General features: G+C 39.6%; 1 protein-coding gene across 3 annotated transcripts in view; it reads left to right on the forward strand.

The window, feature by feature from the left end:
• The window catches only part of cadm1b (cell adhesion molecule 1b), a 251,591-nt gene that overhangs the window by 179,703 nt on the left and 52,269 nt on the right, over positions 1–19,619 (forward strand). For all 3 annotated transcript variants that reach the window (XM_081614188.1, XM_081614187.1, XM_017308156.2), the window contains 3 exons: positions 6,277–6,429; positions 10,617–10,754; positions 19,281–19,439. In XM_081614188.1, coding sequence (XP_081470314.1) covers positions 6,277–6,429; positions 10,617–10,754; positions 19,281–19,439 — 450 coding nt within the window. The remainder of the gene's footprint in view (positions 1–6,276; positions 6,430–10,616; positions 10,755–19,280; positions 19,440–19,619) is intronic.

The following is a 19,619-nucleotide window of genomic DNA, read 5'->3' on the forward strand; positions in this document are numbered from 1 at the left end:
CAGCTGTCCTACTTAAATTGTAGATGATTTTTTTGTAAAGCTACCATCACACTGTCTGCTATCTTGCCACGTTTATCGGTGGGTTAAAATATGTACTACACAGATCGAACAGTTTTGTGAAGATAAAAGCTCGTCATGTCTTTCAGGATTGTGTCGCTTTGCATGCATCCTGTTTTATTCATTTTTCATATCTAAGGATAATCAGAAAATTAATTTTAAATGTTCTAATAGAGACCCTAAAACAGTGGTCCCCAAACTACGGCCCGCGGGCCGAATCCAGCCCGCCTCCACATTTGGTCCGGCCCCCTGAACAATACCAGAGAGCATTCAGATTTTTTTTTTTCATATACCGTATTTTCCGGACTGTAAGCTGCTTTTCTTCAACCACCAGGGGGCTCTTTAGCAGGAAGTCAATCATTGGAAGTCAAAATTGGAAATAAAAGAAAAAAGCGCCCATTAAAACGAAATTAGGTTTTAATAGGGAATTGAAATTTGAAAATGTTGTTGATCAGTTAAATAGCATTGAGGGGAAAAAGAAGATTTTTCGTTTTTTTAAATAATACTGGAATCATTATGAGAATTTGAGATATAGATATTAGGATCCAGTAGATGGCAGTAGTGCAACAATAATGGATGCAAGCTGCTGTTGAAATCTAAAGAAGAAGAAGAAGAAAGCGGCCATTTCCATTTAGCACATGCTAGTAGCAGACACGAAGGATCAGCACTTTTACTGCTATAGTTACCGTTCCAGTTAAATCTAAACTTGGCACCTTTTTATTTTTCAATTGTAATAAATGTGATATTCAATTGACCTGTTATTACTCAATTTTTGGTTGTCCGCCCTCCTCTGCTGCTGTTGCATCATTGTTGAAAACCTGGAGCGGCAGAGATATCTGCGGCTTATATGTGTATGTTTACTGGTTTAAAAAAACAAACTTTGGGGGTGTGGCTTATAGTTTGGAAAATACAGACTATAATCCTTCCTGGATTTGTTCTGTGAAGTACCCAGAGAGGGTTATTTGGTTATTATTTATTTCATTAATAGTGTTATTATTTATTTACTGACTTTTGTTCTGTGAAGAACCCAGAGAGGGTTATTTGATTGTGCTTTCTGGAAAACAATACATATTTACATTTAGGCACTCCTGCAATCGTCACACTTTTTCTGTTGCAAACTGACTCCGGCCCCCCACCAGAGAAGGGAAAAGTTATGTGGCCCTCACAGGAAAAAGTTTGGGGACCCCTGCCCTAAATTGTCACTTAATCATTTATTGGAGCTAATCAGAAAGTATAATACTTGGTGACTTTCAAGCATACAGCATGCTGAGGTGAGTGAATCCTAATTATGATAGTCAAAGTTTATGCATCAGAAGTAGGCAATATTATTGTGAATTATTGTTTTATTGCGACATCTGTAGTAGCTGTGTAACTACTGATCCAGTGACACATTTGAAATACGTTGAACTATGGACTTTTGCCCATGACTGCCTGCCTTAGCAAGGGCTTAAATTGTGTGTTATATAGAGTTTAATGCACAGTAATGCATTAAATGCATCACTGGAGGATTATTTACCAAGAGATAAAACAATTGAAATGTAAGGCAGACATGACAGTGGCTGCAAGTTAGCAGTATTTTTTATTCAGAACTATATTTAATTAACTTAATTTTTAATGATTTTTGCACTCAAATTAAAGATTTGACTTTTGCTAAATTTCCATTGTGAGATTATTACATGGCAATAAGTTAGCTTATTGTGAATTGTGATTTCTTTTTAAGCTACCATTTTTTAAACATACATTTTAAGAGGTGTGAAAACCTTTTGTGTATGGTGACGTTTCAGAACACAAATAAGTTACAAAAGTCTTTACCAAAGTATAAAAAAAACTAATAAAAAAACAGTTCAGCTTATAAACCTAAATATTGTCCATAGCCACAGTGAACTTTATTATTTGTGCTCCTTTGAATACTTCTGTTTGTTTTTCACAAGAGGAACATTAAGTCAGGCTTATTTGAAAAGTACATTTCAGCAACGAGGCAGTAAAAAGGGGTTTCCACCATGAAGACATAACAGTAATCCATTATGAAACGAGCAATAAACGTCACATTTTGTCAAATACCGTCATCAAAATCATCAAATGAATGCAGATGGAGCATGTTGTGCGGCGTTCCATTTACCACTAATTAAAGTCATCTCTAAGCAGGTGGGTTACTGTACAACCATCAGTGCATCCTGGTACTGAAGGAGATGTTGTGGTTTTACTACAGTAAAGGTGTCAGACATGACGACAAGATCAGCTGCGGCTTTCGCTTGGATTTGGTGTGCAAACACGATTCCATCTGTCCTTGACTCTCTGGCTCTTTTACACATGTCATTAAGCTTCGAATGCTGCGAGATTATTAAGAGATAATTCACAGCGCTTATGTAATGGAAATACTTTTGTGTCCTTGTCGGGGTTTTTTACAATAATCTCTTAGATTAGGGATATTGGGCATTATGATTATGCATGAGCATATGGGATACTTATGCTTTAAACCAAGATTTTTTTTTTCTTTCTTTTTTTTTTTTTCTATCTTGCATTTTTTTTCACGTAGCACCCTGGATCCGAGCCAGGATTGAAGGTGAACGAGAGATACCGTTCATCTCAATCTATATTGCTTCCCAGCTGTTATTTCGCAGGCCCAGGTAGCCAGACGTGCGTTCGGTCCTCTCGCCGGGGGAGTCTGAGCGCACGTCGTTGTCACATTTGTGTAAAACACCCACAAAAAAAACAACAAAAAACGCGGCAGAGCAGAGAGAGAGAGGAGTGTTATGAAAGTATAGATCGGGGTCTGTGCTCCTATTTACTCAGACGGCAAAGATTAAAAGAAACAATAATCAGGAGGCTCATCGTGCCCGCTGATCAATGATGAGTCTGTACAGTTACAGAAGTCTTGCCAGGAGGTTAGGACAACCTTTCCCTCTTTGTTCTATATTGAGCGGCGCCATGTGAGCCTGCAAACATGTCATTTTCTCTGCCAAAGTCAATACATCTCCTTCGTCAATAACAAAAAAAAAAGAAAAGAAAAAAACCAAACTGAGTTGTTTATCCACCGTTGGATGTGAATATATGTCAGACTTTGCGACGGGCGGATTAAGTGTTATTGGGTTTCTGCTGCGTATTTGTACTTCTCGTAATGGGGTCTGGCGAACTCCCCCCGTCGACAATGCTATTCTAGGCCCCTGGCTCCTAAAGGACCTCCAGTTCTGCACAAACCAACCTGCCCCCCCTCCCTCGCCCGTCCCCCTCTGTACCCTCCAAGCTGGTGGCATTGTTACCTGTCATCATGGCTGCCCTGACACAGTGGCAGATCTTTGTGCGCGAGGAGGCAAACAGCAGAGACACAGAGACACACCGGGAGCTGACAAGCCGAGTAGTCGCCTCGGAATAAGACACAAACAACAGCAGAGTATCGGCTTTACAGTCGCAGTGGAGGGCTCTTTTTTTCTTTTAAACAAATTCCTGCTGCAGCAAATAAAGATAAATTATGTCACGGGTCGGTCGGAGCCGAGCGCGCCTTGTTAGGGTGAGACATTTATTCCTCCAGATATATCCAAAATGACATGTAATCCGGCAGCGGTTGTCATCCGGAATGAAAAAAATGAGTCTTTTATCAGTGAAAGTGGACCTCGGCATGGACGGCAACGCGGAGCCGCATTTCCCCCCCTTCCGGGAGGTTTCCGGGTTTGTGTTACAAAGGCTTAATATTTAAAAAGTGGTACTTCGCAAACAAATGTGATGTTCAGCATTCAGAGCCCTGCAGGTTAGCTCAATTTCGAAAATGGTTATGGCTGGGTTTTTTTTGTTTGTTTTTTTACATATTCAGGACACGTGTTGGCTTAAAGAGTCCATGCAAAATTTGTGGAAGGTTATGGTAGAAAACTGATCATACAGTGGATTTAATCAAGTACCAACTTAGAGAGCAGGAAACATGCAGCAGTTCTGATTGTGTTGAATCTATAATATATTTTTGATTAATTCCTCTGAAGGTCTTTTAAACTATTTCTTTAGACTTGTTGCAGTGCCCTACACCAAAGTGATTCACTTAGTAAGCATAAAGACATGAAAGCCATTTTGAAACTTGTGTGTAAACCACAACGACTTTAAAGGAACAGTATTATGTACATTATGCTATAATGATATTCCCTTATCAGAAACATACTCAAAGATTTGCTTTCATTCTTTCATGCACGTTTGAGAAATCCTTGAGTCTCCCATGGCAACCATTCAGTGGTGCCTAAACACTTGCAGTCACAAAGCTCCTCCTTGGAGCTGCAGCTCCCGCCTCACAGAGCAGTACTCCTCTGTGACTCCCCCACTCAACTCCTCCAGACTAGCCAGCAGTATTTAGCAAACACCTGGTGTAACTATGCGTCTCCTGAGCTCATCATATAAGCTGCTTCTCACTCCACCACAGTTATTGTAAATGGCACAATGAGGATTGTTGTGATGACTTCCTGAAGAGGGAGTGTCAGAAAGAGCAACAGATTCTTAAAGAGACGTAGACCCAATTTGTAGGTGCTGCATCTCGTTAAAGTCCATCCATCCATCCATTTTCTGTACACCCTTGTCACTTAGTGGGGTCGGGACGGTTGCTATAAAATGGCACCATGCCTGGAATAAACATAATTCTGCCCTTTTAACAAATTGACATTTATAAAAAATATATATTCCAAGCAGAAAAAATCCAACATTTCCCTGCCTAAGCTAAATTATATTGTTTGTTCAAATAAAGATAACATTTTCAGATCACAGCCACCAATGAAATTCTTTGCAAAAGCTACGAACAACTCCTCAACCTCAGATATGGGTCTAACAAATCAGACAAATCATGGTCTTTGGTAAGCTAACCGTATCATTTTGTAAATCGCATCTTATTCATTTTGTTTGGCAAACTGGAGAATATTGCATATTAGCGCCACCTACTGGTACATTCATACCTTCAATTTGTCATCCTTGGGACAATTTTCTAAGAGACTTCAGGATGCTGTTTCATAATTTGCCGAACCTACAAACATTAAGACAATACTGATTTTGAAGTACTTTGGAGACTGATTGTGAGGATTAGAGAAAACATGCAATATATAGAAAAACTTCTGCATCCAGTTTTTGTATTTTAAAACGACTGAATGAAAATCAAAGGTGCAAATAAATCATTAGCATCCCACAGTTAGCGTCACATGTATGCACTTAATGAATGCATGCACAGGAACTGTATCTATTGGCGCTCTTATCTAAGCAATCAACCTCTTATACGTCACGGAGTCATATGCTGCAATCTGCACTCATCATTTCAGACATGGAGTGTTTCCCTCTGCAGCAGATGCTCTTGCCTCTCAAAGTGCAGGCTTCCAAAGAGCCTTAAGATAATGTTGAGGGAATAAGGTTTCATATCGACGCCACCCGGAGACCTCAAGTAATGATCATAATGCAAAGTGTGAAGCCTGAAGGGAATAATAAACTCTCCCCGCGCTTCAAACGGGGGCCGAGTGGCGTTCGTTAGCTCGACAGATGCGGAGAGGACTTGATAAAGAAGGCAGGTCAAGGCATCAAAAGGCCTCCCCAATCAAATCAGCCCAGGCTGCTTATGGAAAGGAGCTCTCGGGGACGAGGGCTGACCCAAAATGAAAAGCGGCGAGCATAAGGAAGTCGGAGCGAGACGGAGTCGGCTAACCCAGTTTGACGACGACGTCGAAAGATAGGAAGTCCGGAACAATCCGCGGAGGCATTTAGTGCAGAGATTCCCGGCTGCTTTTGATTTGGACTTTGGGGCGTCTGTGCTTCCTCTGTGATTTAATTCATTATGTATGTTTGAATGCCTCTCTACTTTCAGAGGACTGTGTGTGAGCCCGGCGCGGCCATCCGTGACCAGCCTCGGCCCCGTTTTAAGACTTTCTTAGCTTGTTAGGACTCTTCATGAACACTCCTCGTGCTTTTTCCTTTCTTTGCGAGTGCTCCATGGACTGTAAAGGTACTTTATAAATCAACTCGTAGAAATCGTTCTGAAACTCACTTTTCTTTTACTCAATTAAGGAGAAAGCCCCGCATAAAGGGCAGCGCTCTGCCTCCCTCCTGCCCACAGTTCCCTTCTTCTCTCTGATTTCCTGATAGAGTCTCCTTCTTCATCCTTCAACCCCCTCATCCCTTCCTCTCTTCTTTTCGCCCCCCCGCCCTGTTTTCTTTCTTCTCACCCCGCGCATCTCACACTTGTGTCCCTGCTCTCTGTATCCCCAACAGCTCTCAAGGACAGCCGGTTCCAGCTGGTGAATTTCTCTGACAACGAACTCCGGGTGTCTCTGTCCAACGTATCGCTCTCCGACGAGGGACGCTACGTGTGCCAGCTCTACACAGATCCTCCTCAGGAAGCCTACGCAGACATCACCGTTCTGGGTAAGGTGTGAGGACACACACGGGTGTGAAGAAGAAAAAGGAAAGAAAAAAGAAAAACCCACACTCTCGTTGTGAGTCGCTCCATTGTGAGCGGTGAATATGAAATAATAGTTATCTCTGATCTTGTTATCTTAAGCAACTGAAACAAAATGTCAGCCAATTAGGCTCTCGCGGTGCTCAACAGCATAACGAAAAAGGAGCAGATGCTGAAACTGATGGCTCAGACCGCGTTGGTTTGGCAGCTGTGTTGACTCTGTGAATCCTGGTGAATGTTGACTTGGCTGCTCCCAACGATTTCCCATTGAGAGTCAGCTGTGCCACACTTTGATGCTTTGGAGAGAAATTACTTTAGTTAAGCTTTATTATACATGCAGACATCCTGGGGGATTGAAAGGAATTAAAAGCACTTAAAAGTAATTACTCCAGTTGTACGACTGAAACCTAGCCCCCTTTTTTTTTCTTCTTCTTCTTCTTTTCTGAATCAAGGGGGTTGCATTCAAGAGTTCTTGAAATAAGCACCCCCCTCCCGCCTTCAGCCCCTAAACCCCCAAGTGACGTTTTGCTTTCAAGTACATGAAGTTCGTGAAGTTAGCTGTGATGACTAATCCAAGGTGGGGTCGGGAAATGGGCCTGATTCTGTGTTTACATCCGAGTGAACACAGGTTGCAATTACATAGGGCTGTTTGACTGTGCCTTAAAATCTTTTGGCAATGCCTTAATAAGAGAAACTACGCGATTAATACTGTACGTGATTTACTGTGTTATTGTTTCAACGCTTGTATAACCCTCCAGATGTGTCGCAATTCAACACTAGACCGGTTTTAACATGAGTTCTACATACAAAAATTGGACTCGTTTTAGCACAATGTAATGTGTGGGTGCAAAATGTTTAGTTGTTGCCTCAGTCTTCCAGCTCTGACCCAATCTTCAGGCAAGTATGTAAAAGCAAGTTGGCTGATCCTGCGAACCTCGAGGTTGGCGTCCTGACTCCACCAGAGGTCAAGAAACACCAGATGGAGGATCTTGAGATGACTTACAGTCTTGGAAAAATAATTAGGACATCCAGTTAAATGGAACAAAAACAGTTTATCTAACAACGGGTGGAATAAGTATCAAGCAATGTGAACATTTTGGAAGTTTAAACATTTACGATGCTTTAAACAAATCATTTTCAAAAAGTACTTTTAATCGGACAAACATGGCTTAGCAGAACCTATGTAGGTTTTATTTTAATTTTACTGTTTAAAATATGAAGGTATTTGTGAAATAAATTAGAAAGACTCAATGAGTAACTATCAAACACATTAAATAATTTGTTGAAAAAGCTGTTTTTGTTGGTGATATTCCTTCTGATAAACATTCAAATGTTGAAATTTCAAAAGGATCCAGGCAGGCGAATGGCTGACCCATTCTAGCAGTTTTACTCACTGTCTAAAGAATCTTGAATTAGTAATACGAGTTAAAACAACATTTAAATTCCCTTTGGGATCAACAAAGTATATCTGAATTGAATTGGATCGAATCTCTCAAACCAGTGAAAACGTTTCATTGGTGGTTTGTTTCGGACTTTTGTCTTACTAGTTCAGATTCTTCTCAAGAACACAATTTATCCCTTTTTTCATTGTTCGCCATTGCAAACAATGAAGTAGTTTACCGTTACCATACGACAGCCCACGTGTGATTTTCACCTTCAAGCTTCACTTTTAGTTTGGTGTATTTGAGGGCCAGACATGTTATGTGAAGTGCCATCCAAAGAGTTCACATTTGGATTCCTTTGATCCAGACTTTATCGACCTAATGGATTACTTGCTAGCTGATATCTTCTGCTGTAAAATGTAAAATGTCCACACTGGTGTCTCATGCAGTGAGTATGCATAGGGGCCATTGTGATTGAGTGCACTACTTAATGCACTTAACTATTTGAATTTACTATTCCTTGGCTTTTAGGCAACTAATTTTATTATTTTTCTTTCCAGTTTAGGACTCCACTATTACTCACTTGAACATGCAGAAGTTTTGGAATCCAGCTCTAGTCATTAAAATGTTTGGCAGCAATGAGATTTTTTTTTTAATCTTAGAAAAGTAATAGCCTTGCATGTGTGAAAATTGAAATTGAATTGATTTCCATTCAAAAATACTATATTACATATTATGTTGCTATTGCTGCTTATTGAAAATGGTCGGGTTTTAAGATGTAAAAACGACTTACTCTAAGTCAGTCCAATTTCTGATCATCTATACGTGCTTATTATACCATACAAATATGCATATTTCAACAGGGAGTTATTTCCTAGTCATTTTTAAAAATATATATTTTCTATTAAAAAAATGTCTAACAGGAATGAAAATACATATTCAGTGCATGCATCATGTCTGTTAAAAAAAAAACTCAAATGATTGTTCTGGAAGTTTTCTCTCAACACATTTCATATTTTAGGTGAAATATCCAAATAAAAAATAAAAATAAAAAAATCCCATGAAATTTGCCTGGCTTTCAGTGAAAGTCAGAAGGTGGGAAAGGATCTCGCCATGGCATTTCAGGTATTGTAATTCCTGCAAAAGAAACACTCCAGTTGCAGTGGTGACAATATACCCTGTCTGAAAAAAAGGAAAAATAAAAAAAGCTACAACAAAGCCAGTGTGAATCCAGAAAAGCATTTTCTGATTGCTGTACTGATCGATCTTGATCACATTAATTGCAACAGATATTATCCTCCATTTTTTTAACCGGAAAAACTGTAGTAGTTCTGGACAGGCGCAGTGACCCGTGTCCACAGGGCAACATCGTGTTTATCTTCTTGCTTCGTCGCCCACACACAACTTTTGGCAGCGTGAAGTGCAGGAAAGCCTCGTTTTTGCATCTTAATATGTTGTTTCACAAATATATACAAAGGATTCAGTCTGGATGAGCAATTGTGTCAGGAAGTCCATTAAAAAGATGTTTTCCAAGTCTGGCTAAATTCTGGCCACAGTTTAAATATTTGTCACAAATTCTTTGTTGACCTTTATCTCGATATTTCAGAAAATAATAACATAAAAAAACTTGTGAAACTTCAGTCACAGTATGGAAAGTGAGCCCCATATGTCGGTGAAAATTAAATCTTTGTTTGCTGAAGCATTGATTCCAAATTAAACTTCAATAATTTCCTGATAATACCAACTGAGAAAATAAAGAGGAAAAACAGAAATGCTTGTAAAAATGAAGTCTTGAAGTTTTACCATTGTAAGACAGGGCTGCAACTAACGATTAATTTAGTTATCAATTAATCGATTGATTATTCCGACGATTAATCATATCAAAACACTGGTACATTCTGCAGATTTTTCACTTAACCGCCTTAAGCTTTTTGTACTATACTAGAAATACATTAAAAGATTAAAATAAACAATTAAATTTCCTTTTTAAATAAGAAAACAAACATTTTATTGCATGAAATGTGGTACCGTGGCATTCCTTAAGCGAATTTGAATCGGGTGAAGCTCAACTGTGCCACTTGTTGGGATATTAGTAAAACTTTACAGATAAAGGTGTTTTCATCTTTAATACAAATGTATATTTTACAGCTTTGATTAAATTACTGCTCTGAATGAGTTGGGGTTTTTTCAGCAAACTACCTTTTTTTTTACTATGCACTGCAAAAGCACAAAATCTCACAATGTGTTTTGTCTAGTTTCTAGTGCAAATATCTCGGTACACTTGAACTAAACTGAGCAAGATTTAGGAACCTGTTTTAAGTAAATAATTGTTTAATATCGTGATATAAGTACTTTTTCCATTGGCAGATAATTTCACTTATAGCAAGACATTTTCAAAACGTTACAAGTGAAATAATCTGCCAATATAACTACTAGTTTTTATGACTATTTAGTAAATATTTGCTTAAAACAAGCTCCTATATCTTGCTGGAAATGTACATGTAAGTTAGTTTTGTCTTATTTTAAGTGTTTTTAAGTTTCTATAAAAACTAGATCAGAAGTACTTGGTAAGATTTTTGTTGAAGTGTGTGTACCCCAGGTTAACGATTAATCAAACACTGAATTAGTTGACGATTAACTCAATCGATTCACTGCGACTGATCCGATTAATCGTTTCTTGCCTTACTAGAAAAAACAAAACAAAAACAAATGTGTGTACAAGCGCTGCCCTGATCACGTCTGTCTGAATGTTTGCGCTGCTGTGTGGTCAGTCCCACCAGGCAGTCCAATCATCGAGAGCCGAGAGGACGTGGTCAGCGAGGGGAACGAGACGGAGCTCACCTGCATATCCATTGGCAGCAAGCCGGCCGCCTCCATCAGATGGATGAAGGGGGAGGACGACCTGACAGGTTGGTGGAATAACAGCCTCCCTCGGTCAGTTTCACGTTCTCCTGGCCTGTCTGCTTGGCCTCTCTGGAGGCTCCTGCTTTGTGAACAAAAGAAGGAAGAAAAAAAAGGAGTTTTTCTATAAACGCGTTGTGTACTGATGATGTTGACTGGCGTACGTACACGTGAAGATCATCCCGTCTGTCATGCCGAATACGGCTGAAGGCGCCGCACTCAAGTTGCTGCTGCTTTGCATTCCTTGCAAATTCAGCTCTGCCTCGAAGTAACTTTCGCACTGTAGTTTTCATTTCAGAGATCAATGTTTGGATTTAAAATTGCTTAAATATTTACCGGAAACATTTTCGCTACACCTCGACTGGCTGATGGAATATGTTTTAAAAAAGAATTCAACTCTTAAGTCTTTCCGATTTGCTTCCAACCAGCCGCTCAGGGTAAACAAGCTTCATTTGCACATTTTATCTTCATTTCGGTGCCTTCTGTTGCCTGCAGAAAAAGGCGGTATGAAATCTGAGAGTGGCGGGGAAAAAAAAAGAGAAAAAAAAATCTTATTACCTCTCAGTTATGATTAGGTGTTATCAATTATTCATTATAAACTTATTGTACGGCAACGGCGAGGTTCATATTAGTCACATTGTACTGACGCGGAGCGAGTGTCTCTGAGCTTGTTGTCAAATTATATATGTATTAGAATGGAGAGGATACATCGCGCTTGTTGAGAGATGAAATATTTAGACAAGAGCAAATCTGAAGCTAAATGCCATCTGTGCCTCCAGTGTTCCCTACAGGAGTCAAAGTCAATTTCTGTTTATGAGTTGTAGAGGGTTGTGTTGGGGAGGGAGAGACAACAGGATGGTTAGATCAGCAAAATGCCACTGACATGCTGAGCAGGGCTAATCCACAGTGGCAGTGGATACATAAAGCGAGTCACAAAGTCACGTCCCCTTGTACCCCAGGAAACACAAATCACTTGTTATTACTGACGTGCTAAACAATTCATTAGTCCCCACACGTACTTGTACTCGGACTCCACAGCACACTTGGCCCTGGCAGACTGGAGCTGCTAGCTAGCAGGGTAGCTTTAATGCTAGTAAAGAAATAAATTGACCAAATTGACCTCGGATTAGCTGTTTTGTTTTTTTTTATGTGATGTATCCCATTCAGTTAGAATAATAAAAATGTTATTAAAAAATACTTACACAGAGTGATGTATTTAAAGTATTTTTTCTGGTCTAGTTTGGTGATTATACTGGAAACCCAAAACTATGCTAGTTACAAACATTTTAAACATTGCATAACAATTACAAATCACACATTACTTGTTATTAAGGATTTGTTAAACAATTCATTAGTCCCCGCACATACTGTGATTCCTTGGCACACTTGGTACAGGCTTTATAGGCCCTGACTGACTGTAGCTGCTAGCGAGCAGGGTAACTTTAATGCTAGCAAAGAAACAAATTGACAAAACTGACCTCGAATAGGCAGATTTTTTTATTTTAAATCTGATGTATCCCATTCAGTTAGAATATAATCAAAATTTAATTTGAAAAATAATTAGAGTGATGCTTTATAGGCCCTTGCAAGCTCTACTAGCTAACAGGGTAGCTTTAATGCTAGCAAAGAAATAAATTGCTCAAACTGAATTTAAATAGGTTGACTTTTTTTTTAATCTGACATTTCCCACTCAGTTAGGATATAATCAAGCTTCGATATAAAAAGTATTTATACAGAGTGATATATTTGAAGCATTTTTTCTGTTTAAGGACTATTTCCTACTAGAAAATCCCAAATCATGCTAGTCAAAAAATTTTAGAACATTGCATAACATTATTTTTAAAAATAAATCTTACGTCATGACCATGTTATAGTTTATAGCAGGGCCCAACAGACATTCTTCACAAGTAGTGGTACCAAATTTGAGTTATGTCAAGACTGTGCGGCGCCTCCTCAACTGAACTCTTTTAAAGTTACTTCACGAGTAATTTTAACACTTAGATTAGTTAAAATTAAACAGTCTCTTGTGGAAATAACAGTGTTCGATTAATACCATTTGAGAAAAGGACCAAATGGACTTGGCACAGTGTTGATTTGTGGAAAGTTGAGTGGAAGGAAAAAATGGGAACAAATTCCACACAGACTCCATGGAGTATTGTCAGAAGGAATTTAAGAGACATCTCAATGAGGATTACCTGAAGGTTGCTGAAAAAGGCTAATTGCCTCCATGTGGCACCGCGTTAATTAAATACATGGACGTCTTTATTCACTTGTTGGCATTTTATGCATTATTGGTCCTGCTTGATATTTAAAATTTTCATAGAACGTGGATTTTGGATTGTTTTTCTTTTGCTGCAATCATAAAATTGTACATATCTAAAGTAAACCAAATACTTCAAAATATGTCACTCTTTTGTGAATATTTGTTTTTTAAACGTTTTACCATTTTAGACATATTTGCATATCACTACCGCATGTCTCTATAAAGCTTCTTGGCATAATAATGATAAAATATGATAAAATAATGGCAAAATAAACATGATAAGAAAGGACTGTAATAATGAAATCCACTGGGTTTACATATTTAATTATTTAACTTCTGTGTTTCATGTGTTTGATCGTGAAGAACAGTGTCTGGCATTGATTGAGTGGCATTTGTTTATGACATAAAACACTTGCAGCAAAGCAGCTGCATAAGCAGCATCATCTGTTCCTCACTATGATTATTCAGAACTTCGTTTGCCTTCAACTAAATAATTGGTAAGAAAAATGGAACAGAATAGGAATAGAAACAGGCTTTATTGACCTGCAAAGGGGAAATTCAAGCGTAACAGCAGCACCAGATATAAAGAATCACACAAAAAGTTCTTTAAAAAAGTACGTGTATGTGCTTTTCAGTATACTCGGTACAGAGTCAGATCAATTTGGTTGCAATTTCTCAATAGCACACCTAGCAAAATGGTGAAGTCGTACCCCAACTCCATCTTCCTGTGCCTTCCTGGGCCCATATTATGGTCTAAACCAATCAGAAACGGTGAAGAGTTGGATTCTCCCTCTGATTGGCTGTTGTGGTAAGCGCTCTTCCCACAGATCCCGGCTCCACGCCGCCTTTCGTCTGCAGGCCGCGAGCCGATCATCAGACGAACGTCAGGTTTAACGTTGCCGAAGATATCGCAAGAGGAGAAGGTCTCTTCACTGAGCTGAAGTCTGAGATAATTCTTCAGAAGAAAAATGGCTGGAACCTTGACATTAATTATTCTTTTACAAGTCAATATTGCTTTTACCAACAGTGATTAAAAATAAATGAATAAAAGTAATGAACTGTCCATCTAACTTTTGTGCTGTTTGCCAGCTTTATAAATCATGTTTGTATTCATATCATTCATATTTAACAATATTTGTTTTCCTAATCTCATTAATTTAAACGATATGAGATTACTTAGAATATTTTAGAAAATATGCCATGCCAATATGTGTCACTGTAAAGTTGCAACTGAATACACCAAAAACAAAGGAGGAGGCATGAAAACCTACTTAAAAAGTGCATCCGGTTTGCTGTAAGTATCAAAAAGAATTGGGTTTTCTTGCTACTATTAGCAATGCAAGCAGCCAGCAATACACTTCACTCCTTTTTATGAGTTTAAACAATAAATAAGAGACACACATAATAATAATTTGAGAATCATTATTTTAGTGAGGTGCAGTCTCTCAGACGTGTAAACAGAAAGTTTAAACCTGCGACTTTCACTTTAGTTTGCATAATCACACACAGCCATATTTAGTACTCAAATATTATATTTCATTGAGAGGCACCGGTGCTGTTCACAGGGAAGGAAGAAGTGCAGAACCGGTGGCCCAGTACAATAACTGATTAAGACTAAACCATTCATCTGATGCTGCTATTGTTAAAGGTGGGAAAAAATGGGATTAGACAGCAGCGTTTAATTGTTTCTTGTCCTTGTGATCAAGGGTAACAGTATTCAAGAAACTGTGTGTAAAAAAAAAAAAAAAATCTAACTAAAGGTTAAAAAACCTGCAATTTCAGATTGAGCCGTAAAAGAGTTTCGACTAACTCGACAATTAGTATTCAGTAAAAATCCTCAAGCTATCAAAAGGAAAGACGGAAAATAAAAAAGAACCTTGATTAAAGATTTTCCGACTCATTTTTAATTCAAAGAGCTGGAGCTTGGTTTCGTATTTGACCTTGAGGAATCATATTTTGGAATAAATACACCAAACCTAAGGTTGACCCGCCCCCCTTGTCTCATTGGGGTTGACCGCCCTCACCTCTGTGGGATCCAATCAGAAGCTGATTCAACCACAGTCACTGAATGTTAATCTGAGAACATCTTGCAGCCTTGCTGAGGTTTTGTTTCATATTTTCTCATCCTGGTATAGATGCTGCTGTATAATCGAATTATTTTTTTTGACATAAAAAAAATTAAGTGTGTTTTGTGGAGCTTAATGTCGCATCATTCATAATGAAGCATCTCCGTTGCTTTTGGTGTGTTTCATTAGGGTGATGTCTCATCCACTTCTTTCCCATTTGACCCTGGTATTATTATTATTATTTTGATATTGCTGCAGTATTTAGGTACTTTCTAGGTAGCAGTGGTTTAAAGTCGACATAAAAATACCTTACACAAAATTACACTTTATCTGTTGTAGAATTACAAATAAGTGATGCCAGAATAATAATAATTTTTGAGGAAGCTTAAATAAAGGCAAAAGTTCACCAACACCGCTGTTTAAGCAATTTGTCCAGATGATCACGTTATGACTTTTTAAACCGTTGAAAGTTTCATTCACAACCTTTGGCTTTATCATATATCGGTATGTAGGAGTTGCCATCACAAACCTGACTGAGTTACAAGAGGAATGCGACAAATTCCTGCAAAAATATTGTGGGAATCTTGTGGAAGAAAACCCAAAAACTGTTTGAATCTGGCATCCCCACCCAGTACCAAAGACATGAAAGTAACTTCTTAAAAATGAACATTGAAGGTCAAAACTGTGAAACAGTTTTGTTTATCCTAATTTAGGTAAAATGCAAATGCTTGATTTGATTTAGTAAAGCAAAAGTACTGCATATGTCTTTTTATATAAACAACACAACCGAGTTCGATTGCATATATTTTGAATTGAATTACTGAAATTAACTTTAAAAAGAAAAATCAATCTGAAACTGCTTTCATATTTTCGTTCTTCTGATTAGGTCTCCCGTTATCTTTTATGTCTCTTCTCACTCTGCTGACTGCATTTTTGATCTCACTGCAAAAACACAAAAACACCCCCGAGTACTTTTTTAGCCTATTTTCTAGTTCAAACAACTTGTTACACTTGAAATAAGACAAAACCAACTCGCGGGTAACTTTTCAACGGGACATGGGAACTTGTTTCAAGTCGATAGTTAATAAAAATGTACTTGTTCCATTGACTTATAACAAGACATTTTGCCCATGTTACACGTGAAATAATCTGCTAATGGAATTGGTTCTTTTTTTTGTCAATATTAAGGAATTACTGTCTTAAATGAAGCTCCTGTATCTTTCTGAAAAGTTAGTTGTAAGTTAGTGTTGTCTTTTTCAAGTGTACTAAGATATTTGGACACGAAACTACACCAAAAATAGATTTTATGTTTTTGCAGTGCTGCTAGAAAGTATTTGTTCTTCCAACATGTTCTTTCACATCTAATATTTATTAAGTGTGCACCTTATTGTATTATATTTATGTTTTTAAAATATGCTCTTTGACCTCTGTGGGTCTTTTGTCTCTACTAGAGCCAGTTTACTCAAGTTCAGCATTAGCTAACTTTACAACCTTCCTGTAAAACTCCGGCTCTACTGACACGACTCATATTCTCTCATTTCCTCTCGGTGGGTGTGGCGAGTTTAATTCCGGTATTGTATTTATTTTCGGCGGCTTTACCGGCGCTGGAGTCGCGCTCGTCTCAGCCGTCTCCAGACAGCTCGATCACGGACGGGGCCCCGGCAGCGCGTTGGCAGCCAGACGACTCGGGTTAGAGTCTGAGTGAAAGAAAATGTCACCCTGAGAAGACGGCCATGCTTGATTGCTCTGGGATTGATCAGCGCTCGATGCTCACGAGAGCGTTTGATTTGACATCTCTGCTGCAACTCCAAAATCTCCTGCTGCATTCAGATTTGAGTCCTTCTCTGGCCCGATGCGCGCCGCTTCTCCTTCGTCCGGGGTTCGGGGCGAAGCACTTAATTGATAGAAGATGACTGGCTTGAGGATTGGGGACTTCCGAAGTTTTCCCTCTTTGCAATTGCCATAGTCAAAAAAGAATCGGGAGAAGAAAGAAAAACAGCACCCCATAGTTTGTGGAGCCAGCGTTTGCAGCTACAGCGGCTGCAAGTCTTTTGGGGCGGGTCACTGTTTAGGTCGTTGTCTTTTGCAGCATCTAATGGGTTTTTCTTCGAGTACTGCCCTACATTTAGCCCCATCTAGCTTCCCATTGGCTTTGATCTGTTTGCATGTTATCCACAAATTTCCATTTTGTTTGCATCTGATCAGAAACCGCTTTTCCACATGTTTGCTGTGACCCCTATCTAGCCAGCGCTAAGCTGTAAGCTGCACTTCATAGGACTTCCTACAATGAATGGCTTTCTTCTTCCCACTCACCTCTTAAATCTAGATGTGTGGAGTGCACAGTTTTTCTTCTCTTTACCAGATAAATGATATCTTGAGGCAGTTGGTTGGGCTGGATTGATTTAAAGCGGGAGTGCTATGTATTTTCCAGCCTTTTAGCACAATCAACTAACTATGTTACCTCCAGTTGCTATAAAAATGTTGCATATATCAAATATGACTTCAAAGGAAATTTGACTTGTAATTTAACACCTTGAAATTGGGCCTCTGTTTCTTTAAGAAACTCCTGGTCTTTCTGAAACTCCGCCTTCAGGAAGTCCTCCTTTATTTAACCCTCTACCAGTGTTTCACTGAGAAGGAGCTCGTATAATGAGCTCAGCAGATAGCAAACACAGTTCCACCAGGTGTTTGCTAATTGCTGCTGGCTAGTCTGAAGGAGCTGAGTGAGGCGGAAGCTCAGAAGCTTGCAAACTTCAGCTCCCAGGAGGAGCTTCCTCCTTAAAGGCGGGGCTAGGCCCACCCGGGCGTTTTGACCAGCTGAGTGGTTGCCACGGGAGATTCAAGGATTTCTCAAACACGCACGAGAAAGTCAAGGCAACACTGGTATGTTTTTGATGACGGAATAACATTATAAGATGATGAAAAGCTCAAAACAAGTTGATTTTACATAATACTGCCCCTGTCTGCCGGGTATGTGTATTAAAACTTGAATGTAAGAATAATAATCAGTAGTTACTTTCTGCTGTTGTATCAGATTCAATCGCTATAAAATGTAAAAAAAAAAAAAAAAAAAAAAAACTGACAAGATGTGAAAAATGGGTGGTAAAGTGTGAGACGGTGCTTTAAAACAGCAGCGTCCTGTGTGTGTTCTCACTCAGCGTTATTAGCTGTGCTGATTGCAGCCTGGTCCAAGTAGTTTTCTTAAGTAATGCTCCCATTCAGACTGCTACGTTTAACAACCAGAGCAATAAAACATGAAATAACACGAACACTTTATGACTGCGGTAGTGTATGTGCTCCGTGCTTCTGTAATGTCTTTCTTCATTTTGGGGGGGGGGGGGAGGAAGAATTTTTTGGAAACATAAGAGATTTGTTTACAGTTATTACTCCGCCAAGTGTGCTTTCCAAACGGCGCGTTCTCGCGCCTGCAGTCGGCAGAGCCGTCAAATTTAATGCCTACGAGCGCGGTGGCCTCTCGCTGATCCCGGCGCTTTAAATTTTATGCCGGGCAGGTTCCTTCACGGGGCCGGGTGTATGTTACGCAGGGTTAATATCCGTCAAAGGGGGCCACATATGTGTGTGTTGGCGATCATCGGCTGTGGAACAAGACGGTTTTTCTTTTTTTTTTTTCCTCTCCCGCCTTCCGTAGGTCCCGGCCGGGGCTCTCCCCCGTGACGAGGCTGAAATGGAAGTGTGCTGCGGGGTCAACGTCGGGCTGTAATTATTTCCTCACTTCATTAAGTGCGGGTAAACCATCACACTCAGCACCGCGGCTAATGCGATGCCCCTCTGGCATTGTAATGCTCTCTAAATGAATGCCCCTCTGACAGCCTCGGGCCTAGTGGGCAGCAGATTACTGCGGGGTTAGCCCCAACAATGCTGCAGCCTCCAGCGTTCATTATCGGACCCGATATGACCCGGCCGCTCCCGCGTCAGAATCGAAGGCCTCGGGGCTCGTCTGAATCCTCTGAAGTCTCGTTCGGGCTACCGCATCACCGAATCATAAATTAAATGTAAATGCCATCTTAAAGTACTTCACTTTGACAGGTAATATGCTCTTAATAGCTATGACTATTTGCCCATTACCAGCTGCTGCTGCTGCTGCTGCTGCTGCTGGGGGGATTGGAGATTTGATTTTGAACTTTTTTTTTTTTTTCGGCCAGTAACTTTTATTTCCTCTTCTGTGTGCGGCGGCTTTTTTCCAGCTGAAACAACAGTCGAGGAGACGTATGACAGGATGTTTACCGTCACCAGTCGGGTGAGGTTTTCTGTCACCAAGGAGGATGATGGAGTGCCGGTGGACTGCATCGTTGACCATCCAGCTGTAAAGGACCTTCTGACTCAAAGACACTTGGAAGTGCTCTGTAAGTGACCCAGAAATGCATGTTTTGTTTTTTTCTTCTTCTTCTTCTTCTTCTTTTTCTTTTTAAAGGGCTACAACCAAAGGGTCGTATGCTTGGACTCTGGAGGGCTGGCGTTCGGTAGTGGAGAAAGTCCTGGGTGTTTCTGTGCTTTAAAGGTTTCATCTAAAAGTATTGGAAAAC

The sequence above is a fragment of the Poecilia reticulata genome, chromosome 13 (assembly GCF_904066995.2).
Source record: "Poecilia reticulata chromosome 13, P_reticulata-male-v2, whole genome shotgun sequence".
Taxonomy (NCBI): domain Eukaryota; kingdom Metazoa; phylum Chordata; class Actinopteri; order Cyprinodontiformes; family Poeciliidae; genus Poecilia; species Poecilia reticulata.